The 24,446-nt window shown below is 29.8% G+C and overlaps 4 protein-coding genes across 7 annotated transcripts; 1 reads left to right on the forward strand and 3 right to left on the reverse strand.

Annotated features, from left to right (window-relative positions):
• The first annotated feature begins 156 nt into the window (after window positions 1-156).
• Window positions 157-11,382, forward strand: Mus101 (mutagen-sensitive 101). Of its 3 annotated transcripts, none has more exons than XM_083099943.1 (27): window positions 157-255; window positions 884-1,012; window positions 2,031-2,170; window positions 2,343-2,478; window positions 2,566-2,673; window positions 2,840-3,046; window positions 3,113-3,329; window positions 3,627-3,764; window positions 3,855-3,931; window positions 4,050-4,219; window positions 4,520-4,661; window positions 4,944-5,070; window positions 5,231-5,404; window positions 5,666-5,847; window positions 6,026-6,192; window positions 6,600-6,805; window positions 7,008-7,153; window positions 7,414-7,650; window positions 7,725-7,781; window positions 7,972-8,150; window positions 8,425-8,540; window positions 8,727-8,788; window positions 9,379-9,498; window positions 9,570-9,770; window positions 9,840-10,069; window positions 10,135-10,198; window positions 10,488-11,382. In XM_083099943.1, exons 1-27 carry the CDS (start codon window positions 163-165, stop codon window positions 10,644-10,646), a joined length of 3,984 nt encoding a protein of 1,327 aa, XP_082956069.1. In that variant the 5' UTR covers window positions 157-162; the 3' UTR covers window positions 10,647-11,382. The 3 variants fall into 3 exon arrangements, with proteins under 3 accessions (XP_082956069.1, XP_082956075.1, XP_082956086.1); XM_083099949.1 differs by having other exon boundaries at window positions 2,346-2,478; XM_083099960.1 differs by lacking the exon at window positions 157-255 and adding an exon at window positions 731-825.
• Window positions 11,029-14,006, reverse strand: LOC145971883 (cytochrome P450 6k1-like). Of its 2 annotated transcripts, none has more exons than XM_083099982.1 (6): window positions 13,524-14,006; window positions 13,065-13,300; window positions 12,653-12,886; window positions 12,216-12,496; window positions 11,892-12,081; window positions 11,029-11,548 (listed from the first exon to the last, which is right to left on the reverse strand). In XM_083099982.1, the coding sequence occupies exons 1-6, from the start codon at window positions 13,937-13,939 to the stop codon at window positions 11,391-11,393; spliced, it is 1,515 nt and encodes a 504-aa protein (XP_082956108.1). In that variant the 5' UTR covers window positions 13,940-14,006; the 3' UTR covers window positions 11,029-11,390. The 2 variants fall into 2 exon arrangements, with proteins under 2 accessions (XP_082956108.1, XP_082956111.1); XM_083099985.1 differs by having other exon boundaries at window positions 11,505-11,548; window positions 11,831-12,081.
• A 2,055-nt stretch (window positions 14,007-16,061) lies between these two features.
• Window positions 16,062-19,950, reverse strand: LOC145971895 (cytochrome P450 6k1-like). The gene is made up of 4 exons (XM_083099989.1): window positions 19,609-19,950; window positions 16,876-17,156; window positions 16,562-16,751; window positions 16,062-16,244 (listed from the first exon to the last, which is right to left on the reverse strand). Exons 2-4 carry the CDS (start codon window positions 17,080-17,082, stop codon window positions 16,087-16,089), a joined length of 555 nt encoding a protein of 184 aa, XP_082956115.1. The 5' UTR covers window positions 17,083-17,156; window positions 19,609-19,950; the 3' UTR covers window positions 16,062-16,086.
• A 747-nt stretch (window positions 19,951-20,697) lies between these two features.
• Window positions 20,698-23,841, reverse strand: LOC145971876 (cytochrome P450 6k1-like). Its single transcript, XM_083099975.1, has 6 exons — window positions 23,218-23,841; window positions 22,773-23,008; window positions 22,341-22,574; window positions 21,904-22,184; window positions 21,589-21,778; window positions 20,698-21,271 (listed from the first exon to the last, which is right to left on the reverse strand). Exons 1-6 carry the CDS (start codon window positions 23,631-23,633, stop codon window positions 21,114-21,116), a joined length of 1,515 nt encoding a protein of 504 aa, XP_082956101.1. The 5' UTR covers window positions 23,634-23,841; the 3' UTR covers window positions 20,698-21,113.
• Window positions 23,842-24,446: the final 605 nt, after the last annotated feature.

Raw genomic sequence — 24,446 nt, forward strand, 5'->3', positions numbered from 1 at the left:
CGCTATGGCTAGGGATATCGGAGGTTTCGCTAATTGAAAAGGTGGCTCGAGCGTAAGCCGCAAATTCATGGGACATTCGACGCTCATTTTTAGCGTCAAAAGATGTCACGTAGCGAAAAAATAATGAATTGATAACTATTTTAATCTCGTGATGTGTCTGTGATGTTAAAGATGAGCGTCGAGTGTGAAAAGGCACCTTTTTTGAAAAATCATGCCGCGACGTATCACCTGTTGAATGCAGGGAAAATTCGTACGGTATGTATAGTGGAGTCGCGATAGTTTTTGAGGAAAAGAAATATGTCTTCAATAAATATTCTCTTTTTTTGCGTTGGATTTTTAAAATTTGTCGCGCTTCTTCCTTTCTATGATATATAAATATATTAAAAAATATATTGAATATGAATATATTGAATTGAAAGATATATAATAATATTTTTATATGATAAATGAATATATTTTTATATATAATAAATTAATAATACTAATAACATTATATAATAAATTATTATTAATATTAAATTATTTATATTTTCATTTATAACGAAAATACTTGAAAAGAATTTATATATATACAATAATTTATAATATTTTGCAAAGATTTATAGAGCGATATACTTATCTTTTATATATCGTGTAAAAGAGATATTGTATAATTTCTTCATATCTGGTTAATTTTTTTCCGTTAAGTTGGTATCAAGTCTTCATTCATCTATAATTTTATATATCTATGGTCCCGCCAATGCCGGTTGCTCTCATCTGTTTTGCCAAGGATCGCCTATAAAAGCGGATCGTGACACCTTTCATTCTTCTCTTCTACTCCAATTTGTATGTGTTTTCACGTATCGTTTATATAAACATTCTTTTGTCTCGCGCGTAATTTTAGTTGAAGTATAATTACGAAATGACGACTCAGGAAAGTCAAATCGAATGCAATGTCAATATTCACTTCGTCGTTTCGGATCATCTGGAATCCGAAAATGACTGCAGCGAGGAAATGTGGCAGGCGTTTAACGTTCGTATATATTTCTATTTTTCTCCTTATACATCGTTTTTTTTCGTCCATTCTTATTTCTCTGAATATCGAAACTCATAGTTGAATGAGAAGCAAAACTTGTGTGCTCTTGTGTGCAATATTTTTTTATTATAAAACAGCTCCTTTCTATAACTTCTAACGATATCGTTTGTATTTTTGCAGTTGTTACATGATATAAGAATCCTGCACAGTGATACATATTTTCTAACTTCTAACGATATCGTTAGAATTTACAGAATAATGGCCTAAGTTGTTTTTTTTTTTCCTATCTCCACTTTTTGCACAAATGTCGAATAGAAATGTTTCCATTTTCTGCCTATTGAACTTTGTGTATGTTTTTTTTTTGAGCTTTTGAGAATGTGTGTTTTTTCTTTATATTTTATTCTCTATATGCAGCCTATGATTTTTTCTATATCAGATGTGTCTTTTTTCTTCATATAGGAAGATTAATCAATTAAAATAAATCTTTTTAAAACTACACAATAAAACCAGCATTCTTAGCATTTATTTAACTGAAACAAAAAGAAACAAATAATTTATTTGAATTTACATATGTGCAATTTCAATTTACATGTATTGCAATTTTTACAATTTGTTTTGTTCAATTAATATTTATATAATACAAAATAAATTAAATAATCTGAGGTTAGACATTTCCATAATTATTCACTGAAGAAGATCCTGAAGAATAGTGTTGAAATGTCTGAGCTTAATGTTATTTAATATGCATTATTACTAGATTTCATATTTTAGTTTTTTAAATATATGCACGTATATATCCAATCACAGTTTAACTTGGATTAATCCTTTTTTAATTCAAGTTTTTAATTTTTATCATCAAACTTTTACATATTTATATTTTAATCTAATATTTACGATATTATCTATAATGTCTATTTTATAATATTTATAATGATTTTTTTAAATATCTCTTTTATATTCTAATGAATTACACAAATAATTACTTAAATAAAAGATTTTATTTTGTTCATACTAGAAATGTAGCGAATTTAGCTTGGAACCAGAATGGATTACTGAGAAGATGTGTGACAAGATGAAACCATCAAAAAATGATATATTTATCATAGAAGAATTCAATGGTACCTTATTTGAAAAAATACAAAATTTTAAATGCTCGTAAGTATAAAAAGTAACTTTAACAACTAATTTTTAATACAATAAACAAATTTAACATGTAAATAATTAGTTATTATTTTCATTTTATAATAACAAATGTATATCATGTTTTAATGTTATATGTAATAAAAAAAAAGCTAAACAACATTTATATTATTAATTTATATTTTAGCAGAATAGTATCCCCAAAATGCTTGCTTATCTGTTTTTTAAATGGAGAACCAATTCCCGAAGGAAAGAGCCCAATATATACAACTGCTATGAGAGGAATGTGCATTTGTGTATCGGGTGTAACTCCAGAACTCAAGGTACATACAATCATTTTGATAGTTTTCAAGAATAAACTATAGTTATTGTACGAGACGCCAATTTCCAAGTTTTAATTGTTATTGCAGAAACAGATACAAAAACGGGTTGAATATATGGGAGGATTTTTCACAAAACAGTTAAGAAGTTCAGTCACACATTTAGTAGCAGACTCTGTGATGTCTGAAAAATATGAGGTATAAATATGCAATATTCAATTATTCTTCAAATAATTTCTATTAAGATATATGTGTATATATACAATATTACACAATGCAATAATATGTTATTTGCTTAAATTCAAATATATTATTTAGGAAATCTGTTTTTCATTTATAGATAATTACTCTTTTTTTTTTCAAGGGTGCTTTAAAAATGAAAATACCAATTATGAAAAAAGAATGGGTTGAAGCGGTATGGGAAGAAAATTTGAAAAATGTGACTCAAGCAAATGATAAGATGTTTGATAAATATAAATGTCCTGTTTTTATGAATCTAATAGTTACTTCGACAAATCTTCCCAAGCGTCAAAAAGAAGAAATTAAACGTTTAATACATGATCATGGAGGAGTAAGTTAAATCTTACATAATTATGATTGATCAGCAATTAATTTGAATTACATTTGTATTTTGCAGACATTTATGGGTCCTCTTGATGGAACAAAAGTTCGAGTGGTTTTCGCTTCCGAAAATGGCCCGATGAGTGATAAACTAAAATACGCTTTGGATAACAATATCGCCTGTTTAAAACCTGATTGGATATATGAGAGCATTAAAGTAGGACATGCTCTACCTTTCCACAATTTCATTATCAAATCTGTGAAAGCGTGTTCAACACCAGAAAAATCGCATAGTATGTAAATAAAATCTCAATACTCGCGAATAAATTTCGCGTTTTTTTTTTAAATTTTTATTTTTGTTTTTTGAATTTATAATTTTTTAAATAACTTAGATATTTTTTAAAACTGATAATATATAATAACATTAAACTGTATATGATGTCATTAAAAAAATATAATTTTTTTGGATAATTATAAATAATTGGAAAAGATTATATTTTGAAGATTATATTAATATAATAATTAATTTATTAATTTAACATATGAAATGGATTTTGGAATAAGTATAATATTCTTCATATATTTTTCAGTTCGAGAAACATTCAACTGTTCCAACATAAGTTCTATATCACATGATAAGCATTATAATAATTATATAAACGAAACTTACAGTTCAACAGTATCAAATTTTTCCACTGTAGACGCAATATCTAATAATTTTTCTAACAGTAAGTATTACTTAATAAATTTTATTAATATAATTCTTACATTTTTATCATATCAATTTTAAATAAAAGTGTATTTTTTTTTTCATGCAGATATTATGTTAAACGTTTTGGATCGACTCACTTTCAGTGAAGTAAAATCGGCTGGACCATTTCTGGATGGATGTAATGTAAATCTTTCTTTGCAATTCCGCCTTTACAATCTTTCTTTACATTCTCTACAATTTTTTTAGTACATTACGCTTTTTCTCTCATTTCAATTTTGTAATTAATGTTTTGTTCTTGCAGATTTATCTCGTTGGATTTGCGGCCAATATTAGAGATAAATTAAATAGAATAATTAATGTAAGCGGTGCGACACGTTTTGATGACATTTCGGGTGCTGTGACGCACGTAATTGTCGGCGATGAAAATAAAGCCTCTGCGAAATTGAAAACAATAAAATCGAGTGGTTTATGGTATGATAAAAAATAAGATTTCATTAATTATTTGCATAATTCATGAAAAAGAATTTATTTTTCATTTCTCTTAATTAAAAGATATTCTTGAAAAAAAACGTTTATCTTGAATCTAAATAAGAGGACTGATCTGGAGAGATTTGATCTCTTAAATTTCACAAGTTGATTATGTATAACTGAATAATTTTTAAATTTAATATTAATATATTAATATTTCCACATTTCCTTTTGTATCAATTAGTTTTCTGTATTTTCATATTTAAAATTTACAACTTTATTGTTTACATTTATTTTGTACAGTCCTCACATATTAAACATAGAATGGCTAGAGGAGAGCATGAAACTGAAACGGCCTGCACCGGAAGATCGCTTTTTGTTTGAAGTAAAAAACGGAACACCTAAGAAAAACATTGAGACGCCTGCTTCTCCGCTCAGTCAGAAGGTCAATATGAACATTTAAAGGCAATTTAAAGTTTATGATATTTTCAGATTGTTGCCAAGTGTCTTATTAAAAATATTTTCTTTCTTTTGTAATTTTTTTTTGTGCAAAGAAAAGTTCGCGATAAATTATCTTGTAAAGTATGTGCGAATTATTTAATTATATATATAGTAAAATAAGATATTAATACATATAACATTCACATATACATTTTTGCATTTGCTGCATTTTTGACAAATTGATATAATAATAAGGAATAATATATGTGTTTGCGAACAATTTTAGAATTTACAAATGCTGCAGAAATCCAAGAGACCACCTATCCCACCTTTCAATTTAGAAAAAGAACCTGTACCTGCGAATGAGAAAGAACAATCTGATCTCGTGCAACAATATCTGCAGAAAACTAACGGTACTAGTGCGAACTACCTTTCAATAGTATATTTGTGATACACATTGTGTATTTCATATACATATTGCTAATTAATTAGAAAATAATATAATTATTTGTACAAAAAATTTTTTCGGAAAATTGCGCAAACGTTTATAGATATTTTTTATTTTAATTGCAGATACTTGGATTACAGAATATAGTGACGCGAAGTCTATTTTGCAGGATAAAGATGTAGGTAATTCCAGTAACGCTAGTGAAATTCGTTCGAATACCACGCCAATTAAAAATGCGGCGGAAAACAGCTCTGTACCACTTAGTCAAAGTTGCACAATAAACGAAAAGTTGCTCAGAGGTATAATCAAAAAGATTTATATTCTATTAATTTCATATTTCCATATTTTGAAATAAAATAATTACATGTTTATGTATATATATAACATAATCTTGCAAGACAGAGATAAATATTAAAGAGTACCTTTTACGAGATAAATTAAATTTTTCTTCTGGACATAATTGATTGCGTATAAGTTTCTTATGCAAGATCATTTCTTTAGAGAAAAAAATGACGAAAAGAGATATATTTTAAAGATTATTAAATATAATTTATGTACAGGCTTGGCATTCGTCGTGGCTGATTTCGATAACGAGGACAATAATGTGAAAGAAACAATCGAAATGTTGGGTGGATACGTAGTTTCGAAAACATACAGTGGTATCCCGGATTATGGCATCGTGTCTCTGCAAGGCGCACCTTTAAAACATACTGTTAACGAAATTGTGACTGATTTGTTTATCGTATGTATCTTTTATAGATTTTAGTTGTTCTTTAAAAGTTTTAAATTTATATTTTTTAAGAATAGATAGCATAATTTATATTTTTTAAGATATATATGAGTATAAGACATTTTTCTTTTTACTATATTTGATAAAGTGAGCAAATCATTAATATTGCTAATTTTCGATTTGTTAATAGGAAGATTGCATAAACCAGGAGCGAATTGTCGATGTCATGTATTATCACAAACCGTTTTCTATTAGAAAGTCTTGCAGTCCACTGTCGGAATGTGTTATAACAATGAGCATGTATACCGGAACAGAACGAATATACCTTTCGGCATTGGCTAAGGAACTTGGCGCTATGTAATATATATTTATCAATTTATATGTAAAAAAAAATTCGAGATTGTATTTATTCAAGATGTATTAGAATTTACAATCAATTCTGTTTTATAAATCAAGTAGATGTTTCTTATTCTTCTATTACTGTATAAAATTTCGATATATTCGTGTCTGCTCTGCTATTTGTGATAGTTGTATTCTCGATTATGCATTTTGATTGATAATTTGCGAAGCTTACAACCAGTAGTCATCGCGCACAGTGAATAATAGTGATAAATTCAAACTCCGAATTTAGTTGTATAATTAGTTTAAAATCATGCGTCAAATTTACTCTAACGCAGGATGATTTATATTATTGAGGATACAAAGAAAGTTGGGCGATTCTATTTCAGCAAGTACATGGAAATTTTATATGTTGATATTTTCAGATGTCAAGATATGTTTGCGCGGAAAGCCAACACAGAAAAGAAAACGCGTGCCAGTACGCATCTCGTTTGTCCCATCCCGGAAGGGGATAAATACAACGCGGCTGTCAGATGGAAGTTACCAGCTGTCACTGCCGATTGGCTAAAAACCTGTGCTGATCAATTAACACTCGCAGATGAAACTCCATTTCTCGTCGGAGAAACAATGGGTAAATTGGTTTATACATATATTAGTTATTTTGCATGTGCTCTATTCTTTAAATTTCTTTATTTTTAAAATATTTGATCTGATAGAATATATGTATTAAATTTTGAATTGTAAACATATTTCCAATTTCCATATTTCTTGATTTATTTTTCAAACTCTGTGTTGTATATAACTTTAACATATGTATTAACATCATGTATTAGCACCAGATAGACCGAATACCAATACCAGTGAAACAACTTTCAAACAAATTACGCCGAGTACTCACAAAAATGGAATAGATCCGGCAGAAGAGACCGTCAGAACGCCGACCACTCTAACATCAAAACGCCACTTATCTCAAATCGAGGTATTTGTAGTATTAAAATATTTCGTTTATCGTCTCTTTTGTGTATCATCGTGTTAACATCTATATATTATATAATTTAATAATACTCTACGATTATGTATATGTGCAATATAAATTAAATATATGATGTTAATACAAGTCGAGTCAAATATATTCAAGAACATTCAATTCTTATTAATATTAAAGCGATCTAAAATTGTTTTACTTCAACAATTTTATTGAGATTCATTTTTAAGATTACAATTTTAATAACATTACAGGAGATGAACTCTATCGACAGCCCCTTAATGAAGAAAATAAGAGATGACTTAGGTTTCAACAAAATTTCAAATTCTTTCTCGCCGTTCCACATCCGTACTCCAGACAGCCCATTAGGACAAGTTTTTACAGGACCTAATCCATCTCCAAAAACGCGAAAATTTTGGGCCAAATGGCTGGACGATTTGCCGTATTCGCAAGTAAAGGAACCGCCGGCAAAACGGCGTGCACCTAGCACCGTAAGTATTATTCTTTCGCGATTTTAGATTACGCATTCAAGTTAATAAGATATAATTAAACATTACATTTACAGCCGCTCTCAGAGTTGAAGATACAGCTGTGGGAGAAGTTGAAGAATGCAGGTCAAAACGTAAGTCATGAATATTTTTAATCTTGATTCAATATTTCATGTAGGCACAGAACAAATTTATTGTAACATTAGAATAAACAACACAATGCAGTCGATTTCTAATTAAATGCCATGTTTATCATAATATTAAGAGATTTTTCTCTTTTTCTTTTATACACATATACACATAATTAATTCTATATATTGTCAGAATCCAACGAGTGAAGTAATGACATCAAATGATGATTCTTTCGCGAAGAAAGCTGAGGAAGGAAAAGCCGATCAATTTAGCAAAAATACTCCATCAACTTCTGACCCTATTAACCGGAAACTGGACTTCGACGAAGAAAATAATCCACTGTCGAATAAGTCAAATGATGAAATAAATATGTACGTTTCGATTTTTTGCAATAATTAGAATATAATGAGTGAAATAAGAGATAAAATATATAGCATGAGACAAGACAAAAATCTTTCAAACGATGGGGACACATTTATATATATATATATATATATATATATATATATATATATATATATATATATATATATATATATACTTTTGAATATATATTATTATTTATATTATTTCGTACATAATATATGTTATTTGATGAGATTATTACATTGATGAGATTAAATTTGAATCTTGTGATATGAATAGGCAAATAGCAAAATTGGATCAAATGCTTCAACAAACGCGTACACCTGAAAATAGATACTCAATGTCAGGAGAAAGTACAAAAAAATATAACGAAGCTTCCGATGACATACAAAAGTGTAAGTATTTATCATGAATTATTATTGTAGAGACGGTATTTACAATTTCGTATTATATGTTCTTTATCAATTACATATTTAAAATTCAGCTCATACATATTCATACTAGCCTCCATACAATTTCGTATTTACAATTTCGTATTATATTTCTTTATCACTGATTTATTAATCATTTTACAAACATAGGTATAATAAAAGACTCACAACCTGTCGACGTTGTATGGGAGGATCCGAATCAGCCAAAGCGGGTATGTGGGTTGATAATTTATATATATTTTTTCTTTCTTTCTCTCTCTTCAAGGAACTTCCGTACAATAAAATAAAAGTTTTGTTCTAATCATATGCATTTTATTACTCTTCCACTTGAGATTTAGTCAAATTTGCGAATTATGATAGTAAAGAATATAAAAAACTAAAGTATAACAAAATATACAAATGTATGCGATATGTGCAAATAATGGTTTTGAACAAGTTATGCTTTTTGACATTTGATAAAATTCCGTGAAAAAATTTGACTTGAGAGAAATTAAATTGAATATAATGGTAATTTTAGTAATTTACTGCAATGTTGTAGCATTAATACATGTTATACTGAGTTAATGAGACTTAGACAATTTATATATTTTACTTTTAAGAAATTATAATAATAATAATATAAACTGTTTTATTGCAGAAATTATAAGTAGATCAAGCCATAAGTTGGTACAAACAACTCTTACATAGCCTACTTAGTTTTTATATAATCATTCTTGCAATGAACATCCAATCTATCGTTTTTACATATCCTTATTCAATGTTCCTATATTTATCAATTCTTACACAAAGTTGAAATTTACAGTTAACTTTAGACAAACAAACAAATGGAAATATTCGAAATAATATTATCAAGGAACATATCGCTGAGAAAGATATCAATGAATTGCCAGTGACTCGAAGATTTATGCTTTCGGGTATAAAGGTATAACATTTTCGAAGAGATATGTAATTTAATTTAATATATTGCGACTGTACTTCAATATATTTTAATAGGATAAGGCAATGTATGAACAAGTGATACAAAATCTCGGCGGAGAAGTGTCGACTGACCCCAAATATGACAATAGTGCTACGCATCTCTTATGCATCAGGCTTTCCAGAAATGAGAAGATGCTCGGTAGCATGGCTGCTGGAAAATGGCTTTTACATACGTCATATCTACGAGATTGCGAAAGAGAAGGAAAATTTCTTAATGTTAGTTTACATGTGTTTTTTTGTCAATTTTATTCATAATCTTTATATTCGAGTGCGTACAAATTTTAGGAGGAAAAATACGAATGGGGTAACCCAAAAAGCAAAGATGTGATTCCGGAACCAAGCAACAGGGTAGAGCAAGCGATCGCGGCCGCAGCTCATAAGTGGCGGCTGAGATTAGAAAAGAAACCGGACGGTCCGTTTTGCGACATGGTGGCACTGCTAATGGTCTCTGAGGACAAATACGATCAGTTCAAGAGATTGATCGAAGCCGGTGGTGGTTCGGTTACGCAAGCAAGGTGAATATTCATAAAAAAAAGAATTCTATTATGCATTATCATGTACATTTTCGATTTGATCACAGACCACCCTATGATGCCAGTTCATCGGGACGCAGAATCACGCACTGCTTCGTTAATGTGAGACAGGTGAAGAATATTTCATCTTTTTCTCACTTTTTTTCTAGATTAAATATTCGAAATGCTGTACCACTAAAAGTTAATGACTTTTTTTTCTTCAGTAATCTTTCCAGTATTTTTAAAAAGTGAATATATATATACACACACACACACACACACACACACACATATAACTCGCACAAAAAATTAAATAATATTGAATTGAAGTTTGAAAAATGCTTATATTACATGTGATACACATGTAAATTTATATATGTAATTGCTCATTTGCGAAAATATATTATTATTGTAAACACAGGTAAACCAGCCTGTAGACTGGGCCATGTTGGCTAGCAAGGGTATCCTCTGCTTCTTGCCACAATACCTCAGCGATTACCTGATGGCAGAAGAACCGCTCAATCCACGGGATTGCGTACTACCAGAATTTAAAAAATATCTGACGTTACTACCGAAATAGTCAGATCGCACAATCATGTCATAAGCGATTTTATTCACATATACATATTTATTTGTATTACATTTTTATCATTTTGATTTATAATTTGTATATTTAATTTGTTTAATTTACATAAACGAGAAAGTATATTAATGGCATCATAAAATCTATAGATTATAATGTACATAGATATATAGATTATAACATAATGTACATAGTGAATTCAATAATGTAAATTTGATACCATAATGCCAAACAACTGAAATAAAGAGTATCGCATCATTTTTGTGCTGCTAATAGTCTGATCGGAATTACAATCACACTTACGATATAACGATTTTATTCATTTATATATACATTTATATATATACACTTATTTTTGTTTTATTTTTATCATTTTAATTACATTTATATTTTGTATATTTAATTTTCATCTTTTCAATTTACATAAGCGAGAAAATATTAATCGTAAAATATATATAGGTATCATAAAATATATATAGATTATAATATAATGTACATAGTGAATTCAACAACAGCGTATATTTGATATCACAATGCTAAATAACTGAAATAAAGAGAACCGATCATTTTTGTCTCTTGCACCTATATTCTTTGATCAAAATGTTTCCAATGATCTCTCTTTCAATGAAAAAAAATTCTTTGAATAAGATTCAACACTGGAAAAAGATACAGATTATATAGAATAAAATACCAAATGATAGAATTAAAATATATATGGCTAATGTTTATATGATATATATCTTATATCTTCTTTAAATCCAGTAAAAATCCTGCGGGTGGCGAAGTGAACACTCTTCGCGTATCCATAATGGACATCCACGAAGGATTCAATGAAACCTCGTAATCACGTAGAATCGCTATCAATCCTATGGCGGTTTGCAAAATTCCCAGTCGCATACCTAATAATCAAGTGGAAAATTAGAGAAAATTTAACAGGTCATAAGCGGATTCTAAATTTTTTGTAGTAGTGAAATATACACGATGTAATTAAAATCATCTGCTAATAAATCTCTTAATATATTCATTTTTTTATAAAGGATACTAAAAATTTGATTATCAAAGATTAAAGAAAATTAATAATAAGCATATTTCTCTAATTGTAATTTCTTTACTTTTGTGTTTTACAGAAATAATAAATAAACGAATAGATCGCCTGATAAATGTCGAAGAAGAATTCTCACTCTAGTAAATTCTACATTCCAAACACATTTCAAATCCATCTGTAGTCTATGATACACCAACCTATACAATTTCGTGGGCCCTCGCCAAAGGGCAGGAAGGTGCAAGGTGCAATCTCGTTTTTTCTCTCGTCGCTGAACCGTTCAGGATCGAAACGCTTAGGATCTTCATAGAACCTGGGGTCTATCTGAATACCGTATAATGCGACATATATCGGTGTCCCTTTCTCAATAGTTATGTTTGTATTAGGTAACTGTAATTTATTTTTTTTTCATCAATTGAACTGTTATTCTCCGTATCGACATTTTGATTTCGATAAATGACATATATCATTGAAAGAAAAGTGGGTGATCTATAGTATAATGTATAACGTATAATTTCTTATACCGTGTAATCTTCTATGGGAGTCCTATCCAGAATTGTCACAGGCGGATAGAGTCTTAACGTTTCATTTATCACTTGATGTAGATATTTCATATTATTAACCGCTTCATATGTGATGCCATTCGCGGTCTGAATCTTCTCGAGGATCTCCTCTCTCGCGCGTCTCTGCATTTCCGGATATTTGGCCAACTCGCAGAGGGCATAGGTCATAGTGGTAATACTAGTCTCACGACCGGCCACAAAGAAGATTGCCGCTTGAGCAAGAAGGATATCCCCTTCGAATTCTGAGAAGAAACGTAGAAGAAAGCGTGAACGATAAAGATTATTTTGTTAAATTATTTTAATTTTGAATTTATTTATTCCAGATATTTATTCATCATGATTTTTAACATCTAATATTATTAATTAGAACTGAATATATACAGTAGTTAAAAACTCACGGAAGTGAGTATCATCTGCATTTTCATTTTTCAATTGTAAAAGAGAATCGATCAGATCTCCCCGTTTTGTCTTCGTGATGCTTCTATTGTCCATAGAGTCCCAAAACACTTTGCGGAAATAATCCGTGTAGTCACCGAGCAATTTAGAACCCAGATATTTTCCAATTTCCGGTAAGAAGAATAGAAAAAAGAATCGCACGTTCCTCAAAAGATTCCGATGAGATGCTTTATGTGCTGTAATGAGGAAATAAACGTGCATTACTACGATATGAGATTCCTTTATTCTATCTATAAAATACTGTATAACATTATATGATATTTTTATATAAACTTGATATATATTTTTTCAAAATTTTCATTGATTAATTGTGTCTTTATAGAGATCGTTTTAATATTTATATATTTTACTTACAATTTACGAAAAATTCTGGTGGCGGTATATCGAAACAATTTGTCCGAATTCCAAATGCCATGGAAGCTATCACAATAGTAGTATACTTATCGAATATATCCTTGATAGGTATCGATACGATGTTGGAGTCCGCGAACTCACTACACAGATACTCCCTCATCATCTCTCCGGATTCTTGCATAAGCAAGAAGAGACTCTTTAATTTGCCACTTGTAAACACTGGTGACATTTTTGTCCTGCGAATCAGAATTGCTTGATAATTATGTTAGAAAATGAAGTAAGAATAATTTAATACTTTTTAATAATTAAAATGAAGTAAAAAGAATTTAATACTATAATAATATAAGAATAATTTACAACAAACTAGAGAGAGATATAAAATATAAGAAATTTTATATAGAATATAAAATAACTAAATATATTCAATCTACAATCTATACAAGTATGTGAATCGTTTACCGCAATTGCTTCCATTCAGGATTCTTGATACTAAAGAGGGTCCAATTAGTAAGTACGTCGCATTTGCTTTTACCGTCGAAATGATGATTTGGAAACACGTGAAAGTCCTTGATCATAATTTGCTTGATCAGTTCCGGATTCCTCACAAGTAAGAACGGTTTGTGTAAGATGTAAATTCCGATTATGTCATCTTCATCCGCAGCTTGCCGATGCAGCTCGCCAAGGATCACTCCTGTTGATTTGCGCATAAATAATGCATCCTTAATGTGACCGAAGAACCAATGTGCGGGTAACGTGCGTACGCCACGTCTTTGCCAGTAAGTGTGTTTCCACTTTAGCCACAGGAAAAGCATCGCGAAAAATGAGAAAAATACCGAAAGCGTGTCCAAAAGAATGCAGTCAGTCAATATCGCCATTTTGCGCAAATCTTTTCGGAAACTTATTCGTGTAAAACTTCGTTTAAATTATAAAACGTCGTGAACTCTATTTTCTGCGTAAGATTCTGTTTCAATTATAAGATTTTAAATAATATAAGATGTGGAATTAAATTATGCATCGTTATAGCTACTTGCCGAGTCATTTATCAATCATAAGGGGGTACTTGTGCTTTTTTTTAATATACTAGGTGTCGTATAAAATTATACAAGCATTGCAATAAAAATGAGTGGTTCGATTTAACTCGTAATTTTGATCGAACTTTTATATGCAAAAGACGACAAAAAATGACAAAAAATTATGCACATGCCTCATTTTTCGTAAGTTTTTCTATTATAAGGTTTCTGTGAATTGTAAAATTTTTAAACATCCTATGTATATCGTTCAGTGGATTTGATCTTATCTGATAATATGTAGATAGGAGGAAAGAATCCAATAAACAGTTACATAATATTATTGCTTAATATTGGTTGGGAATACACTCATAACAATGGTATTCATTAGTAGTTGAGGTGTGCTGTTCTGAAGGCATATTTTTTTAACAATCATTCTTACAATATCATCTATTATATATCTCTATCTAATAATATATCTCATATTTACAGCGCTATCATATTTGCATTAACATAATAGTAGCATGCTTATGCTTACTATGATGTATTATTCGTTCAGATTATTATTTGTTACTTTATTGATTCTCAAGTGAGTAATCTTATCGCGTGATATACGAACAAAAAATTTTCATTGAATATAGATATTATATTATTAGACCATTGTTTATGCAATCGAAAATATTTTACTCCGAGAAAATATCTCTTGATATGCATATTTATGCGAAAAATTTATTTTCTTCTCCTCATTCCTCGTGGACCTTTTTAAATATTTATTTCTTCTTTATCTTTAATTTTGTATTTAATTTTTATATCCATACTTCCACTATCTAATTTTCTTTTATTATTTCTTTTTACAATTCCAGCAACAAAATTTTTTATACCATTATATATATATATATATATATATATATATATATATATATATATATATACAATATATATATATATATATATATATATATATATATATATATATATATGATATAAAAAAATGTGTTGCCAGAATATTTATAAATATATTATATATATAACTTTCTTTTCGAAAAAACTTTAGCCAAGTATAATTGAATAATCAATTTTGACATTGTACTAAAAGATATTACATATAATAATATATTAGAGAAAGTTAAGATTTCTTCTACGTAATTAATTCCTTAGTAAATAAAAAACAAACGACCAAAAATTTTCTATTTTTTAAAATAGTCAAAAAAATTGTATATTCCATCATAAGAAATTATCGAATAAAGAAGAGAGAAATTAATCTTTAGAATTTCAAATATTATTGCAATGTATTTAAAAGGGATTTATAACCAAGAGAAATATGAAAAAGAATAATAAAAAATCTTAAATTAATTCTAAAAAGAATAGAACTTTACGATATTTTCCGACATTAAAATCTATATGATGTTGGAGTTGATAAAGACTCTTGAGAGAGAAACAGTTTTAAACATAAATTTCACTTCCCTGAAATCTGTGGTGATGATATATATATATATATATATATATATGTGTGTGTGTGTGTGTGTGTGTGTGTGTGTGTGTGTGTGTGTGTGTGTGTGTGTGTGTGTGTGTGTGTACATTTATTTCTGTTTTGTTTTTATCATTTTGATTACATTTATATTTTATATATTTAATTTTCATCTTTTTAATTTACATAAACCAGAAACTATTAATCGTAAAATATATACAGGCGTCAAAATATATATAGATTATAACATAATGTACAAAATGAATTCAATAGCGTTTTTTTTTTTTGATACCACAATGCTAAATAACTGAAATAAAGAGAATTGATCAGATTATTTTTGTCTTGTGCTTATATTTTGTGATTAAAATGTATCCAAATGATCTCTTTTTCAATGAAAAAAATTCTCTGAATTAGATTCAACACTGAAAAAAAGATACATGAAATAATACAGGATAATAAAGTAATGATAGCATTAAAATATACATATCAAATGATAGAATTAAAATATACATATGTGGCTATATATAATGCTTATATGATGTATATCTTATATCTTCTTTAAATTCAGCAAGAATCCTGCGGGTGGTGTAGTGAATACATTTCGCGTATCCACTATGGACATCCACGAAGGATTCAACGAAACTTCGTAATCACGTAGAATCGCTATCAATCCCACGGCGGTTTGCAAAATTCCCAGTTGCATACCTAATAATCAAGCGGAAAATCAATCTAGAGAAAATTTAACAGGTCATAAGCGGATTACAAATTTTCTGTAGTAGTGAAATATACAAGATGTAATTGAAATTATTTGCAAATAAATCTCTTAACATATTCTTTTTTATAAACGATACTAAAAATTTAATTGGCAAAGATTAAAGAAAATTAATAACATTTCTCTAATTTTGTGTTTTGTAGAAATAATAAAGAATAGATCGCCTGATAAATGTCAAAGAAGATTCACTCCAGTAAATTCTACATTCCGAACACATTTCAAATCCATCTGTAATCTATGATGCACCAACCTATACAATTTCGCGGGCCCTCGCCGAAAGGTAGAAAGGTGCAAGGTACAATCTCGTTTTTTCTCTCGTCGCTGAATCGTTCAGGATCGAAACGCTCAGGATCTTCATAGAACCTGGGATCCCTCTGAATACCGTATAATGCGACATATATCGGTGTCCCTTTCTCAATAGTTATGTTTGTATTAGGTAACTGTAATTTATTTTTTTTTCATCAATTGAACTGTAATTCTCCGTATCGACACTTTGATTTCGATAAATAATATAAGAAAAGTGGGTGATCTATAGTATAATGTATAGCGTATAATTTCTTATACCGTGTAATCTTCTATGGGAGTCCTATCCAGAATTGGCGCAGACGGATAGAGTCTTAACGTTTCGTTTATCACTTGATGTAGATATTTCATGTTATTAACCGCTTCATATGTGACGCCATTCGCGGTCTGAATCTTCTCGAGGATCTCCTTTCTCGCGCGTCTCTGCATTTCCGGATATTTGGCCAACTCGCAGAGGGCATAGGTCATAGTGGTAATACTAGTCTCACGACCGGCCCCAAAGAAGATTCCCGCTTGAGCAAGAAGGGTATCCCCTTCGAATCCTAAGAACAAACGTAATGAAGGAAACGTGAACGATAAGAATTGCCAATAAGAATGTTTCCACTTTAGCCATAGGAAAAGCGTTACAAAAAATGAAGAAAATACCAAGAGCGTGTCCAAGAGAATGCAGTCAGTTGATATCGCCATTTTGTACAAATCTCTTTAGAAACTTATTCGTGTAAAACTTTGTTTAAATTATAAAACGTCGTGCATTCTATTTCTGCATAGGATTCTGTTTCAATTATAAGATTTTGAATAATACATAAGATATGGAATTCTTTTTGACTTTTCAATATGTGTAAAAATCAGTAAAGTTTCTACGTGTGAATCGCTTCAGATGATACATAAAACTGCGGGAATAAAATGATATATGGGCATCTTTTTGCTTTTTACCGAGTCATTTATCAATCATAAGAGAGGAGTTGTGTGCATGGGCGCTGGGAGGGGGGTGCAAAGCGGTGCGCTTGCACCCCCCTGGCCCTGGCCTATGAAATAAGTGGGGAAGGGACAGAGAAAAAATTCAGTAAAAAAAATCATGTAATATAGAATAATATCGATTATAATTTTTTCAATTGAACAAAAATGCAATGGTTAAATATTAATTAACATTTGTAATAAGCCTTTGGGAAATCAATTTTAGAAAAATCAATGTTTGAACAAAAACTTGAGCCGTCTTGATTGCTTTCCAAATTCATTTGTCACATTATCAATAAATTCAGTCTCCTCTTGCACTCTTTTTCTATGAACGCTGAGCATGCACAGTAATGAATCTTTATTAAAATTCAATAAATAACATAAACGACGTTAACAAAAATATAATTATGAACTGGGAAAAAACCGTTTTTCCAGTGCATCCTCTTTTGAGTGCAACTCTCTGAAAGTAATTCTTCCGGCGCCCATGGTTGTGTTTTTTCTTAAATATATTAGGTGCCGTATAAAATTATAAAAGCATTGCAACAAAAATGATTGGTTCGATTTAACTCGTAATTTTGATCGAACTTTTGTATGCAAAAAACGATAAATGACAAAAAATTATGCGCATGCCTAATTATTCATAAGTTTTTCTATTATAAGATTCTGTGAATTGGAATTTTTTAATATCCTATATATATCGTTGATATATCGTTGGATTCGATCTATACCTGATAATATATAGATAATAGGAGAAAAATACCTAATAAACAGATACGTAAACTATTGCTTAATATTTGTTGAGATATACTCATAACAATACTCATAACAATACCATTCGTATTCGAGATGTGCTCTGAAGGCATCTTTTTTTAGCTCACATTCATCTATTAAATATTTCTCATATTTGTATTGCGATATCATATTTGCATTAATATTATAATAATATGCTTATGCTTACTACGATGTATTATTTGTTTAGCGTTTATTGATCCTCAAATGAGTAATCTTATCGCGTGATAAACGCAGAAAAATTTTTCATTGAATATAGATATGATTTAGACCGTTTCTATGTAATCGAAAATATTTTATTCCGAGATTTCTTGATATGCATATTTATATGCGAAAATCTTATTTCCTCCTCAATAGCCAAGTCTGCTAAAGCAGATCTTGTCAGGTAATCTGTTACAAATTTTTGTCGACAGAAAGATTACAGAATTGATGCAGGTTCTGATATATCATGTGATGTCGGCAGAATGTCAACAGAAATATAACAAAATCTGTTCACATAACTGGACAAAAGATTATCAACAGAAACCAAGCAGAACTTGTTGATATAATTAACGGCACATTGATGGCAGAAACTGAACAGGATCTGTGCGGCGCAATTTTAACAGCAGATTGGTAACAAAAATCGAGAAGGATCTGCGCAATGAAATTTGATATCAAATTGTCAGCAGAACCCAAGTAGAGCCTGCTGATGTAACTGACGGTAGATTGATGGCAGAAATGGAACAGGATCTGTGCGGCGAAAATTGATGTCAGATTGCCTGTAGAAACCGAGCAGGATTTGCGCACACAATATCTGATAGCAAATTGACGGCAGAAGCAGAACAGGGTTTGCATGATTCGATAGTTCCTTCGTTTACCGCTATGTGACATACTTTCTCGCAATCAAATCTCTGTCAAAAATATATATAAAGTCGCGATTATTAATAAAAGATCAAAAACATAGTAACTATTTCTATCCCTTTAATTTCTGACATCTGATACAAGCAGATGAGATTCAGAATATTAAACTGATTGGAATCAATAGAATAAATGGTAAATTATTCATTTACTGCCTATTTGAAGCATAAAGCAGAGAGAAGAATTTAATTCTAAATAAATTATATCTCGTTTTATAAATTAAATTACTTTTACTTTATTATTAATTTAATTAAATTGAACTAGTCCTTCGTTATGTGAGAATAATTACAATATAACATATATTATTATACATTATGTCATATCAGAAAAAATTGTAATTAACCGATAACTCACCGATAATATTCTTATTTAGCACCTGTAATAATCAATTTTATTGCATTTATACAACATTAATATAAGTAAGCCCAAATCTTGTTCGGTTTCTGCTGTCAATTTGCCATCAGATTGCGTGCGCAGATCCTGCTCGATTTCTGCCGACAATCTGTTGTCAGATTATGTTTACAGATTCTGCTCGGTTTTTGCCGCTAATCGAGCGTCAAGTCATGTTAACAGATCCTGCTGGATTTCTGCTACCAATCTGCTGTCAGATTCTGTGAGCAGGCTCTGTCAGCAGAATATAAGCTGAATGAGGACGCAGTTGATGTCAGTCTGCTAATATACTTTGATTAAATCTGTTACCAGTCTGCCGACATACTGCTAACATTTTGCTTACGGGGCTTCTTCTCATTCCTTGTACATCTTTTTATATATTTATTTCTTCTTTCTTTTTATACTTATTTCTTCTTTATCTCTAATTTCGTATTTATTTTTATATCATTATATATATATATACACATATATATATATGTTATAGAAAATTTGTTGTCAAAATATTTAATAAATATATAATATATATAACATCCTTTTCAAAAAAACTTTAACCAAGTGTAATTGGATAATCAATTTTGACATTGCACTAAAAAATATTACATATAATAATATATTAAAGAAAGTTATGATTTGTTCTACTCAATTAATTTTTTAATATATAAAAAATAAAAGGCCAAAAACTTTCTATTTTTTTAAATAGTCAAAGAAATTGTATATTCAATGATAAGAAATTATCGAATGAAGAAAAGAGAAATTAATCTTCAGAATTTCAAATATTATTGCAATGTATTTAAAGCAGCTTTATAACCAAGAGAAATATATACGAAAAAGAATTATAAAAAATCTTAAATTAATTCTAAAAAGATTAAAACTTTACGATACTTTCCGATATTAAAATCTATATTGGAGTTGATAAAGACGCTTGAGAGAGAAACACAGTTTTAAACATAAATTTCACTTCTGTGAAATCTGTGGTGATGATGTGTATATATATATATATATATATATATATATATATATATATATATATATATATATATATACATTTATTTCTACTTTATTTTTATCATTTTGAATACATTTATATTTTACACATTTAATTTTCATCATTTTAATTTATATAAGCGAGAAAATATTATTCGTAAAATATATACAAGTATCAAAATATATATAGATTATAACATAATGTACGTAGTAAATTCAATGGTATAAATTTTTGATACCACAATGCTAAATAACTGAAATAAAGAGAACCGATCATTTTTGTCTCTTGCACCTATATTCTTTGATCAAAATGTTTCCAATGATCTTTCTTTCAATGAAAAAAAATTCTCTGAATTATATTCAAGACTGAAAAAAGATACATCAAATAATATAGGATAAAATAACGATAACATTAAAATATACATATTAAATGAAAGAATTAAAATACATATATGGCTATATATAATGCTTATATGAAATAGATCTTATATCTTCTTTAAATTCAGCAAAAATCCTGCGGGTGGCGAAGTGAACACATTTCGCGTATCCACTATGGACATCCACGAAGGATTCAACGAAACCTCGTAATCACGTAGAATCGCTATCAATCCGACGGCGGTTTGCAAAATTCCCAGTCGCATACCTAATAATCAAGTAGAAAATTAGAGAAAATTTAACAGGTCATAAGCGGATTCTAAATTTTTTGTAGTAGTGGAATATACACGATGTAATTAAAATTATTTGCTAATAAATCTCTTAATATATACTTTTTTATAAATGACACTAAAAATTTGATTGGCAAAGATTAAGGAAAATTAATAGCAAGCATTTCTCTAAATTTGCAGAAATTATAAGTATTAAACGAATAGATCGCCAGATAAATGTCAAAGAAGATTCACTCCAGTAAATTCTACATTCCGAACACATTTCAAATCCATCTGTAATCTATGATGCACCAACCTATACAATTTCGTGGGCCCTCGCCAAAGGGCAGGAAAGTGCAAGTTACAATCTCGTTTTCTCTCTCGTCACTGAATCGTTCAGGATCGAAACGCTTAGGATCCTCATAGAACTTGGGGTCTCTCTGAATACCGTATAATGCGACATATACCGGTGTCCCTTTCTCAATAGTTATATTTGTATTAGGTAACTGTAATTTGTTTTTTTTTTCATTAATTAAACTGTTATTCTTCGTATCGACACTTTGATTTCGATAAATAATATAAGAAAAGTGGGTGATCTATAGTATAATGTATAGCGTATAATTTCTTATACCGTGTAATCTTCTATGGGAGTCCTATCCAGAATTGGCGCAGACGGATAGAGTCTTAACGTTTCGTTTATCACTTGATGTAGATATTTCATGTTATTAACCGCTTCATATGTGACGCCATTCGCGGTCTGAATCTTCTCGAGGATCTCCTCTCTCGCGCGTCTCTGCATTTCCGGATATTTGGCCAACTCGCAGAGGGCATAGGTCATAGTGGTAATACTAGTCTCACGACCGGCCACAAAGAAGATTGCCGCTTGAGCAAGAAGGGTATCCCCTTCGAATCCTGAGAAGAAACGTAGAAGAAAGCGTGAACGATAAAGATTATTTTGTTAAATTATTTTAATTTTGAATTTATTTATTCCAGATATTTATTTATCATGATTTTTAACGTCTAATATTATTAATTAGAACTGAATATATATAGTAGTTAAAAACTCACGGAAATGAGTATCATCTGCATTTTCATTTTTCAATTGCAAAAGAGAATCGATCAGATCTCCCCGTTTCGTCTTCGTGATGCTTCTATTGTCCATAGAATCCCAAAACACTTTGCGGAAGTAATCTGTATAGTCACCGAGCATTTTAAGACCCAGATATTTTCCAATTTCCGGTAAGAAAAATAGAAAAAAGAATCGCAAGCTCCTCGAAAGAGTCCGTTGAAATGCTTTATGTGCTGTAGTGAGAAAATAAACGTGCATTACTACGATATGAGATTCCTTTATATTTAAATTTATTATACAATATTTTATTATAAAATACTGTATAACATTATATGATATTTTTATATAAACTGATATATATTTTTTCAAAATTTTCATTGATTAATTGTGTCTTTATAAAGATCGTTTTAATATTTTTATATTTTACTTACAGTTTACGAAAAATTCCGGTGGCGGTGTGTCGAAACAATTTGCTCGAATCCCAAATGCCATGGAAGCTATCACAATGGTGGTATACTTGTAGAATATGTCTTTGATAGGTATCGATACGATATTGGAGTCCGCGAACTGACCTTGCAGATATTCTCTCATCATCTCTCCGGATTCTTGCATAAGCAAGAAGAGACTCTTTAATTTGCCACTTGTAAACACTGGCGACATTTTTGTCCTGCGAATCAAAATTGCTTGATAATTATGTTAGAAAATGAAGTAAGAATAATTTAATACTTTTTAATAATTAAAGTGAAGTAAGAAAAATTTAATACTATAATAATGTAAGAATAATTTACAACAAACTAGAGAGAGAAGAGAATATAAAATTAAATAATTAAATATATTGAATCTACAATCTATGCAAGTCGTACGTAAATCGTTTACCGCAATTGCTTCCATTCAGGATTCTTGATAGTAAAGAGACTCCAATTGCCAAGTGTATCGGATTTGCTGCTACCGTCGAAATGATGATTTGGGAACACGTGAAAGTCCTTGATCATGATTTGTTTGATCAGTTCCGGATTCCTCACAAGTAGGAATGGTTTATGTAAGATGTAAATTCCGATTACGTCATCTTCATCCGCAGCTTGCCGATGCAGCTCGCCAAAGACCACTCCCGCTGGTTTGCGCATAAGCATTGCATCCTTGAAGTGACCGAAAAACCAATGTGCGGGTAACGTGCGTACGCCACGTCTTTGCCAATAAGTGTGTTTCCACTTTAACCATAGGAAAAACGTTGCAAAAAGTGAGAAAAATATCAAAAGTGTGTCCAAGAAAATGCAGTCAGTCAATATCGCCATTTTGCGCAAATCTTTTCGGAAACTTATTCGTGTAAAACTTCGTTTAAATTATAAAACGTCGTGCATTCTATTTCTGCATAAGATTCTGTTTCAATTATAAGATGTTGAATAATATATAAGATATGGAATTCACTGTTCAATATGTAAAAATCAGTAAAGTTTCTACGTGCGAATCGCTTCAGATGGTACATAAAACTGCGGGAATAAAGTTATATGCGTGTAGCTTTATGCTTCTTGCCGAGTCATTTATCAATCATAAGAGGGGAATTGTTTCTTCTTAAATATACTAGGTGCCATATAAAATTATAAAAGCATTGCAACAAAAATAATTGGTCCGATTTAACTCGTAATTTTGATCGAACTTTGACATGCAAAAAACGATAAATGGCAAAAAATTATGTGCATGCCTATTTTTGTAGGGTTTTTTATCATAAGACTTCTGTGAATTGGAATTTTTTAACATCCTATATATATCGTTGAGTGGATTCGATCTATACTTGAGAATATATAGATAGTGTGTAAAAAGAAAAAACTCAACAAATAGTTACGTAACTACTTAATATTTCTTGGGAACGCACTCACAACGATGGCATTCATTAGTAATCGAGATGTGCTGCTCTGAAGGCATCTTTTTTTAACTCATAATCATCTATTAAATATATCTCATATTTGCACAAAATAATGAGAGGAATCAATTGGTGTAAAGAAAACACATAATTATTTTTAAGAAAAAAAATGTAATTGTTAATTGCAAATTACATTTTTTTTTTCCGAAACAATTATGTGTTTTCTTTACACCAATTGATTCCTCTT

Source organism: Camponotus vicinus, unplaced genomic scaffold, assembly GCF_025532165.1.
Source record: "Camponotus vicinus isolate PSW18456_S1 unplaced genomic scaffold, iyCamVici1.0 SCAF_1, whole genome shotgun sequence".
NCBI lineage: Eukaryota > Metazoa > Arthropoda > Insecta > Hymenoptera > Formicidae > Camponotus > Camponotus vicinus.